We start from the raw sequence: 10,371 nt of genomic DNA on the forward strand, positions 1-10,371 counted from the left end.
ATAGGGGATTTTATCACCCCCTCCCTTTCAAATTCAGAATCTAAAATTTCAAGGTCGATTTTAGTGTTACCCTCCCCGTTTATGTATCTTAGACATATTGTTAACGATGTCCAAAGGATAACAGGTTTTCAGCAAAGAATGAAATTTCTCATGAACACAGTGATTGTACAGCTTAAACACATTTTTTTAAAGGAATTGTACCCTTTGTTAATTCCAAGTAATGAAAAAAGTTGTTAACTTCTTCAACAAAGAAATAGTAGAGATTCTTAAAAGTCTTTTACTTTTTGACCTTTTTGCCCTGTTTCTGTTCTGTTTTTATAGCTGTGATAAAGGCTATGCTGGGGCCAGATGTGAGCGAATTGACTTGTTTTACCTAAGAGGAGACAGAGGGCAGATTTTGGTGATTTGTTTGATAGCAGTTATGGTAATTTTTATCATTTTGGTGGTCAGTATCTGCACATGCTGTCAGTAAGTATTTTTAAATTTAATTTTAAGGAAGTCTAAAAACTTTTATCTTTCCTTTCCTGTCTTCTTTCCTTCCCTCCTTCCTGCCTTTTCTCTTTACCTTTTTTAAAAATTTAAATTACTTTTTACAGTTCCCCATCATTTATTCTGAAGCATTTATAATAAACACATGACATGATTTTTGTCATTTTTCTAAGCGTAATTATACTTAAAATAAAATTTATATAAATCCTCTGAGAAAGAGGAAGTGGGCAAGATGGATGAAGGCGACCCAAACGTATAAACTTATAAGATAAACAGGTCATGGGATGTAATGTACACATAGTGATTATAGTTAATAATATAGTCTTGAATATTTGAAAGTTTCTTAGAGAGGAGATCTGGAAAGTTCTCATCACAAGAATGAAAAATTTTGTAAATGTGGAGATGGATATTAAATACTAAACTTACTGTGGTGGTCATTTTCAATATAAACAAATATCAAGTCATACCTGAAATGAATAAAATGTTATACGTCAATTATATATCAATTAAAAAAGTCAGTTTTGTTGTTCAGTTGCCAGGTCAGGTCCAACTCTCTGCAACCCCATGAACTGCAGCATGCCAGGCCTCCTTCACTATCTCCTTGAGTTTGAGCTGTCGTCCCCTTCTCCTTCCTTCAATCTTTCCCAGCATCAGGGTCTTTTCCAGTGAATCAGCTCTTCACGTCAGGTGGCCAAAGGATTGGTGCTTCAGCTTCAGCATCAGTCCTTCCAATGAATATTCAGGGTTGATTTCCTTTAGTATTGACAGGTTTAATCTCCTTGTAGTCCAAGGAAATAAAAAAAAGTCAATTATTTAGCCTTAGAGTCCATCACCTTTTATGTAACTTTGTTAATAGTTTAAACAATACTTTTCTTAAACTGTACTGTGGCACAAAAACTTTGAAAGATAGAAACAAAAGTATTTTTTATTAGTCACATTAAAATAATGAATTTTATTATTAAGATGCCTGCACTGTTTCTCCTGTCTCTATTTTTCATTATATACCTCAACTTTGTTAATCAAGAAAATCCTTGTTTTTTTCTGTGAGACAGAATGGCTTAGTACAATGCTTTAGTTTTGGAAACTCATCAAATTTTTTATCAGGCCAGGACTCCCACACAGCGTGCTAAAAAAGCATTTTTTTCAAATGCTACCTTCATGTCTTGAGAAGCCTCCTAAACTGTACTTTGGACTGTGGTTCTCATTACAGGAGGGTGTTAGATGATTCCTTTCTTTACAGCATTCTTGGTAGAAAAGCGTTAACATAGCTACCAGCTGTCTACAGAGATTTTTGTCCCAGCTGTGCCATCAAACACTTTTGAGAACTTGGACAAACTTCTTAATCTCTTTAAACTTTAATTTTATTTTCTCTAAAATGAGAGGATTAAACTCTCATTTACAAATAATCTGTAGGATTCCTTCTAGATATAAAATTGAAAGATATTTGTAACATTTTACTTCCTTTATGGCAAAAAGGAATTTTAGAATGCCAAGTTTGGGGCAGAGTGGGGAAATGCTCTATTTTATTACATTCATTTTGTATCATATTTTAAGAAAACTGAACTGCACTACAGAATATCTAATACATTTTTTAAATAATTTATCTAGAAACTTAATTAACATATTCAGAGATTACCCTCATTCTCTTAGTTTTATGTCAGTTTCCATTTTGTACTATCTTTTATTTACATACTAAATAATGCTTATCAGTCTATTCTATAAAATGACTTGGTCTGAAAAGTTTTCTTGTGCTCAACAAGCTCTATCCACAATCAAGTACTATATTCCTCCTATGTAGCTCTAACTACATTCTCTCTGTACTTTTGCTATTGTAGCTATTTGAGCCTAGAGAAAGGGATGGCTTAAGAGAGAACCTAAATTTTTTTTTTAATGAACCTGTACATTTTTACCAGTCTGGAAATAAGATCATAGGCTTTCTTGACATTTAATTTTGTGACTGCATTAACTAAAAGGACCATGCTAATTTCTAACACTTTGTTTTCCAAGTCCTCTTCGGAAACGTCGGAAAAGAAGAAAGAAGGAAGAAGAAATGGGAACTCTGGGTAAAGAATTAACTCCTATAAATAATGATATTCAAGAGACTAGTATTGCTTAATGGTAAGTATGATAAACTTAGTAGATGGGGAGCTCTTCAGGTGACATTTGCCTGGTGAAGTGGGGTTTAATGGCATCCAGTAAATCATTGATTGGAATTTGATTATGTTTAAAAACATCTAAAAATAAGTTGACATTTTTTTCATTGAATCTGAAGCCAAATAAAAGACTTTATCATATCTTTCTTTTGCATGGTACCACAGAGATAGAATATAGACTTTTACACAGTTTTTCTGATGCACTTAGATCATTCTGGTTTCTAGTTCTGCATGGTTGTGGTGGTTATTTTATATTCTTATAAAATATTATAAGATATTTGATATATTTTTCACTGGGGGACACAAATAAAAATTTTAGTTTAGACATCTCACTTTGAAAGGAAATAGCAAAAGCAGTGTTTTAATAATAACCACATTTACAGAGCATTTACCGCATTCCAAGCACTTTTCAAGGCTCTTTTAAATGCTCCATCATTTGAGATCTCAGCAGGAATCACAAATTCTCTCAGATGATCCAACAAAGGCATTTTGATGAAGGGGCTGGGAGGGCAGGGTTGAGGGAACCCATAGGAATATTGAGGCTCCCAGAGTCTAGCAACTGCTGGAGGCTGTCCCCCACCTGGGCCTGAAAGGGCTGAAGATCACTTACCTTGCCATTGAGAAGCTGGCTGTGCTCTTGGGCCCACCAGGCAGAAGCTGTAGCTATGGATGGGAATAGCCACGGTCAGCACCTGAACAAGGAAGGAAGCAGGAGTAGGAGAAGAATATCCCCAAACCTCTGTCCTCTTGCCTTCAGATCTTCAGCAAGTACCTCTCACTAGCCAAACCCAACAGGAACTCGGGGTGCAGGGGAGCCCATGTGAAGCAGTCCATAGATCAGGCTGCAGCCTGGGCTCCCCCTGGAGTAATGAGCAGGGGAAGGCTCCAGGAGGCAGATGGAACATAGTTGGCTGAGTCAGGCAGGGCAATCTGGTCTATAATGGCATCAAACCCCACCAAGCTGGTTTAAAATAAAGGCGATGTATTGCCTCACATGCACTGGCAGTCCAGAGGAAAGAGAACATTCACATTTGCTTGTACCAGAGTTCTCATACAGAGAACTATTATTTCTGCCTTTCTGCTTACCATTCCAAGAGTTGGCTTCATCCTTGGCTAAGTCCTTTTAGGTCATAGAAGAAGCTAGCAGCAACCATGGCCACACGCTGCCTTATTCATCCAGCAGGAGAAAATGGTGGCTTTCCATAGCTTGCCCAGCAAAATCTCCTTTTCCAGAATTGCTCAGCAGAACAATAGAGTACAGTAAATGATTATCGAGAAATTATAATGTCCTTCTTGCTTATTATCAGAATGACATGAATGAATTGAAAACAAAAATGCTGATTCTGGAGGTTTTTGTTTTATTTTTGGTGTGTGTGTGTATGTTTTATGAGATAGCAAGAATAGGTGGCTCAGGTCCTGAAAAACCTGGAGCTCCCTAAAGGTTTCTGCAAAGCCTTTTTAAAGGGCAAGTGGGAGGTGGAATGGCTGGGTAGGTGATCAGCTTGTGCAGTTCTCTGAATGGCTGATGATGAGGCAGCAGGGTGTTGTCATAGGGATTAACATTATCAGTTTTAAGGTTCCAGGAGACTTGGGGCTATGTGTTCAGGGTCATCAGGTAGGTAACTTCTTCCATTTGGTGGGAGGTTTTCCCATCGCCAAAACAAGTCAAGAAATTTGCATCAAATATTATTAATTAGGTACTTGAGAGAGTACATAAAGCAGAGGATATGGGTGAAGGCAGGTCTCAGGAAGGCCCCATAGGGTCTTGCTTGGTTACAATTCCCCCCTTTCCTTGTATATTCCTCAATCTTGAGGAGAACAAGTTTTGAAGAAGAAAAGGAATACAGGTTCAAATAGAGAGGTTAATAATAAACTTGACAGAGGTACCCACAGTTTCCTGCTTGGGTTTTGTGTGTGTGTTTTTCTTTCTTTTTTTATTACATAATAAGTTTCTTTTTAATGACTTGCTTTTTTCTTTTTCTTTTTTTTTCTTTCCTTTTTCCTATAGTCTATGAAGATTACTCCAGGCTGATGACAAGTTACAAAGTATCTTCTTACTCATTTGAAAATGGACAGAATGTGTCTCAGGAAACAGCTAACAAAATGAATTTTAAATAATGTATTTACTTTTTGTCGGTAATGTTAATTTGTGTTGTTTACTATGTTTTTATAATAATAATAAGTAATTTTATTATTAAATAGTATTTGGGAAAAGCACCCAGTTAAGCAGGGACATTTTAATAAACTTCCAGTTAAGTTTTGTCACCAAAATTACTAGTCAAACAAAAAAGAAGAGTAGGAAGGAGTTTAGATCTTAGGAATTGCATTAATAATAAAACTACCATTTATCCAACATTTACTATGTGCTAAGAGTTTGAAATACATTATTTCCTTTAATTCTTTCAAAAACCCATGATCCTCATTTCTCATGTATAGACATAGACCTTAAGAAGCTAAAGGACATTCCCTGATGGCATAGACGGTAAAGAATCTGCCTGCAATGCAGGAGACCTGGACTTGATCGTTGGGTCTTGAAGATAAACCTACTCCAGTATTCTTTCCTGAAGAATCTCATGGACAGAAAAGCCTGGCAGGCCACAGTCCATGGGGTTGCAAAGAGTCAGACACGACTAACACAACACAAGAAGTTAAATAATCTAACCCTGATTTATAGAATTGGGAATTGGTGGAGCTGAAATTGGAACCAATATTTAGCTAAGTTCAAAGTTTGCTCTTAACCATCATTTTTGTTCACTGGAGTTGTTGCAACCTAATGCACAATATAACCCAAGACATTACACTAAACTGTGTGTGCAATGACTGAGGCACTGGTACATTTTCCTGCAGAAACTCAGGTTGCAGAGTCCTGGATATACGATACTGTTACCATCATGCTTTCTATGGGCTTGACTTTCATTATGTTTCTTTGCTCCTTTGTAAATTCTCAGTGATATACATACATTTTTACATTTCTAAAGCAAACAGATTTGTCCCACAGTTAGGAAAATGACAGAGATGGAAAGTAATTGCATGACCATCTTTAAGCTCCAGATAAATGTTTATGCTTGCTAAAGGATAGATAAAGCGCTGGAAGAGGCTATTCATCCTGGGGTAAATGGTCAGGGACAGCACAGCAGAGCCAAGGCAGAGATGTATGAGGCATATCCTCATTTTTGTTCTTCTGGGGCTTCCCAGGTGGCACTAGTGGTAAAGAACTCACCTGCTAATGCAGAATACTTGAGACACAGGTTCGATCCCTGGGTTGGGAAGATCCCCTGGAGGAGGGCATGGCAACCCATTCTAGCACTGTTGCTGAGAGAGTCCCATGGACAGAGGAGCCTTGTGGGCTATGGTCCATAGGGTCACAAAGAGTCGGACACAACTGAAGTGACTTAGCATACAAGAGAACAGTACCTGTGAGTGCTCTCAGATGAATTTTAGTGCAATCAAATTATGACCGTAGTCACCTGTTACGTGGGACCATCTTGCCAAATGCTCCTTCAACTCCATATTACATTTAATAAAGATTCTTTTTAAATCTGAAAAAGCAGAATGCACATTTAGTCAAAATTCCATAGAATATGGAATTTCCTACATTGGCTGGGTGGATCATTTATAAAAACTGATGGCAGATGTCCTCAAATTACTACAATTTGGCTGTTGTGCCTGTCAGCAAAGCAGCTTTTCCAGTATCTTTGTAAATTCTAATTTGCAGTGTAGACTCCATGCCTGAAATGAAGAAGAGAATTCAGAGAAAAGGTGAAGTTCTGTATTACTTTTTTATCACACACTGTATTTCAAGTGAGAATGAGGCCGTGCTTAAGTATAACACAGAAATAGCTCAAATACCAGTAAGAACTAGGTCAAACAATGACCATCCTTGAAATAGGATCAATTTCACCTGATTCATGTTGTATACACTCTTTTCAAAAGCTTCTTCTGAGTTTCTTCATGCTTTCTCTTTCTCAGTCTTTACTAAGAGTGCTTGAAACAAATGTTCATTAGAGCATTTAAAATTTTTAAAAATGCTATAAATATTTCTTCTTTCCTTAACCGAGGTTGGTTGACCAATGGAATCTCTCAAGGCAATTCAAGCTTGGAAATTTTGTTCTGATGCTAAAATGTGTCTCTTGAAGTTTGGTAGATCTGAACTACCAAGAAAGAACTTCAAAGATTTTCCTATGTTTTTAAAATGTATTTTATAATTTTTTTTTGCCTATACTGAATGACCTCATTTATGTAAACTGTCAGTATTATCGTGTAATAAAATAAATTTATTTTTAAAACAAAGCAAATATATATTTGCTTAGGGATTTTCTATTGTTACCACACATTTTTAATAGAAATAAAATTGAGCATTATTGCCTTACAAAACCTTGTGTTTTATAGCAACGATCATGAATACCTTTGAAATAGTTTACTCTGACCATATTTTTTCCTTGGAAACTGAAGAATTTGAAAATATGGTAGACACTTATGAGACTGGCTACTCAGCAGCCTGGCCATATTTTTAACCTCACCTCTGTGGTGCTAGTGGTAAAGAACCCGCCTGCCAACGCAGGAGACGCAAGAGATGTGGGTTCGATCCCTGGGTTGGGGAATCCCCTGGAGAAGGGAATGGCAGCCCACTCCAGTATCCTTGCCTGGAGAACCTCATGGACAGGGCAGCCTGCTAGGCTACAGTCCATGGGGTTGCAAAGAGTTGGACACAATTGATCATGAGCACCAGCTGTATTTGGTTGATCTAAGGTGGGCAATTAGTGAAATTGGAGTCATTTCCAGGGAAATTGGGAACTTGAAATAAAGTTATCCTTCTTTGGGTTCTTGGAGTATACAGATGTGCAATTCAAAGTTATTGACAGTCATGTTTTGTTCAGTGAGGACCAGAAAAGCAAAGAACCTGGTGAAAGAGGAACTGAGGTGAGAGGCGAGTTTCCTGACAGTCTGAGTTCCTGTCCCATGCAGTCTCAGAGTTTAGCTTCATTCGGTTCCTGTGTGTAGCCTCCATGAGACCTGTCAGTATCTTTGTAATGAGTTCCTCCTTTGGCTTAAGCTAGTGCTATTTGGATTTCTATGACTTGGAACCAAGATCTTGACTAACTCCAGTGTATCGTGAGATCGCGGATGACAGTTTCTTAAAGCAGACATGACGTCCTTTATGAGACAGTACTATCAAATAATGCCTTCAATTAGAGAAGCATTTCTAGCAATGATATTCCATTTGTCACCATATAGCCATTCAGGATAATGATTGCAGGGGAGCGTGGAGACTGAGTAGACAGTCCAGCAAGCACTGATTGGGCATCTCCTGTATTCTAGGTACTGCACCACCCACTGTGACAAATGTAAGGAGGGATAGGACATGGGCCCTTGGACAGTCTACAATTTAGTGGGAGGAAACAGCTACTCAGCAATAATTTCAATACAGTTTGGCGGTCTAAGAGAGGCTCAGGTATTATGGGATCAGAGAGGAGGATGACTTAGCCAGTTGAGAAGGAATCATGGAAGATTCTGGAGGGAAATTACATCTGAACTGATGACTGGCTCTGAGAATAAAGGTCTTTACCCCATATCCCAGGTAAGGCCAAATAGTTCTTGGATCCTTAACAAATTCTACAGAATTTTTTGGAAAGCCTTAGCAGTGGAGGGACTAGTGGGTGTTGCTATGAGAGAATATGAGAGGAGAAAGAACGAAGGCTTCATGTCTTGTTTCAAAATGTCCTGTATGTGACAGGGTAAAGTATATGGGCATGTGTGCTGAGAGGTGAGATGTTTCTGCTTCCAATACTGTTGTAGCAATGAGCTGAGATGGAGAGCTTTTGATTTGCTTCCTGAAGTGGATTATTTCCACTCTATATTATTGTTACATAGAGAGTAGAGTAAAATGTTCTGGGTCAAATAATCTGCTATTTGGAAAAGGCCCTGATTTGTGCCAAATTTTATGAAGGAAGTCTAGGACACATTTTAGTGCCCATGGTTTTAAGACCTAGCTATTGCCTTAATGAAACCTTCATTTTAATATAGTCTGCATACACTACATTATGAGAACCTAAATATATTGGGGCATTGCTATCATTCATTCATTCAAAAATATTTGCTAAGTACCTACTAAATGCCAAGTACCTTAGATCCCGGGACCTCATCAGTGGACAAATAGTGACGTCAGGGTCACTAGTTTATGTTGTAGTGGATATAATCCTTCACAGCACTGAATTTAAAACAGGACTTATCCAAGAAGTTACATGATCTAGAGCACTTATCATTAGACTTTCAACCTATACCACTGTCTTGGAGCATGAAACTCAAGATGAGCATTCCCAGAACTCAGTATATGGTGAGAGAAACAGGTTTCTTTTCACCCCCAAGTAAATTATGTATTTTTTTGCTCCTGACAGTTATTATTATAAAAAAAAAAGGAAAAAAAGTTTATGTTTCTTCAGTGCAAGAATCTTGGTTTATACAATCTTTTTTGTTATGTTTGATGAATATGGGTGCTACGTTTGGACATCTGTTCTTCAAAGACTCTTCTATGCCTCAAAGTATTTTTCTGCAAAGAAACCTGTTCCCATGTGACCTACTTTGGCATTTGAACACTGACACTGGAACATAACGTGCGAATAGTCTATTCCTGTCTCTTTGTTAATGTGACTGGATCCTGAGAGTGTGTGTCTTATAATAACATCTAGTTTGTACTTTTGCAAGTCCATTCAACCTTGGGACCTGTCAACTTTGGATGTCTGAAGTAGTCTGAAATTCTGTATTAGAAAATGAAATAAATGATATAACTCTAAAAACAAAATCAGTAATTATTTTTCAAGAGATAAATTATGTTTGCGCTATTGGAAAATTCAAAATGTGGGTATCTAGGAACGTTTATGCAACAATTACAGCCAGTACTTGTATTATAAAGGAAATGTTAGTTAAACGTGTTTCCAAGGACATTTTCCTCCACTTTTTCTTTTTCTTACTCGAGTTTCAGTTACCAGGAAAAAATGCAACAGAAGTACTTCAGTAGGTGTTTTCCCTTTTCTCCTTTTTCAGCTTATTTAAGTAAAAAAAAAAACATAACAGAACTTCACAGATACAGAACTCAGAGTTACTTGCTGCAGAAAGTGTAATTATTCTTGTATGGTGTGTGCAGAATAATAAAATATTTTGAAGCTCTGTGATCCAAGCTGGATGACAACTTTGTCATATGCTGGTTTTAGAAAGAAGTGAGAGAGAATCTTTTTCTGACTTGCTCTATAAAACCATTTTTATATTACTGCCATGTGTAAACTAATTTTAATAAAGCTGTTTCTAGCATATTCTTTTTTAATACCCTAGGAACATTTGTTTACTCAATGATCCAGAACTAGCAACTCTAAAAAATAATTTGCACAGTGCTTTTTGTTTGTTGATTGGTCTTGTTTTACTCCTGAAGATAACCTGGTCTTGTATCATGTACAGTCACTCCTCTGTCTCATAGCTTCAGCTGCACACCACAGTATCTGAACTCTAATCAAACCAGTGGTCCTGATCATTCTGTAAATGGCATAGGGTTGGGAGAAACTTGCTTCTGAGCTATTACAAAGGTTCTGAGCACAAGATCATAATTCAGACAGATTTGGGCTTCAGTCCCAGGTAACTTACTATGAACCCCTGGGCAAGTTACTTAACCTTACTAATTTTTCCATCAGCAAAGTGAAAATAAATGATAACTAAGGTAGGCTGAGAGGATTAGATGAGA

The 10,371-nt window shown here is 37.3% G+C and overlaps 1 protein-coding gene across 1 annotated transcript in view; it reads left to right on the top strand.

Moving 5' to 3' along the window:
* Positions 1-9,296, top strand: part of BTC (betacellulin) — a 53,956-nt gene extending 44,660 nt beyond the window's left edge. The window contains exons 4-6 of the mRNA XM_061145786.1: positions 322-468; positions 2,497-2,607; positions 4,651-9,296. Coding sequence (XP_061001769.1) covers positions 322-468; positions 2,497-2,605 — 256 coding nt within the window. The 3' untranslated portion in view covers positions 2,606-2,607; positions 4,651-9,296. The remainder of the gene's footprint in view (positions 1-321; positions 469-2,496; positions 2,608-4,650) is intronic.
* Positions 9,297-10,371: the final 1,075 nt, after the last annotated feature.

This window comes from Dama dama, chromosome 6, assembly GCF_033118175.1.
Source record: "Dama dama isolate Ldn47 chromosome 6, ASM3311817v1, whole genome shotgun sequence".
Classification (NCBI taxonomy): domain Eukaryota; kingdom Metazoa; phylum Chordata; class Mammalia; order Artiodactyla; family Cervidae; genus Dama; species Dama dama.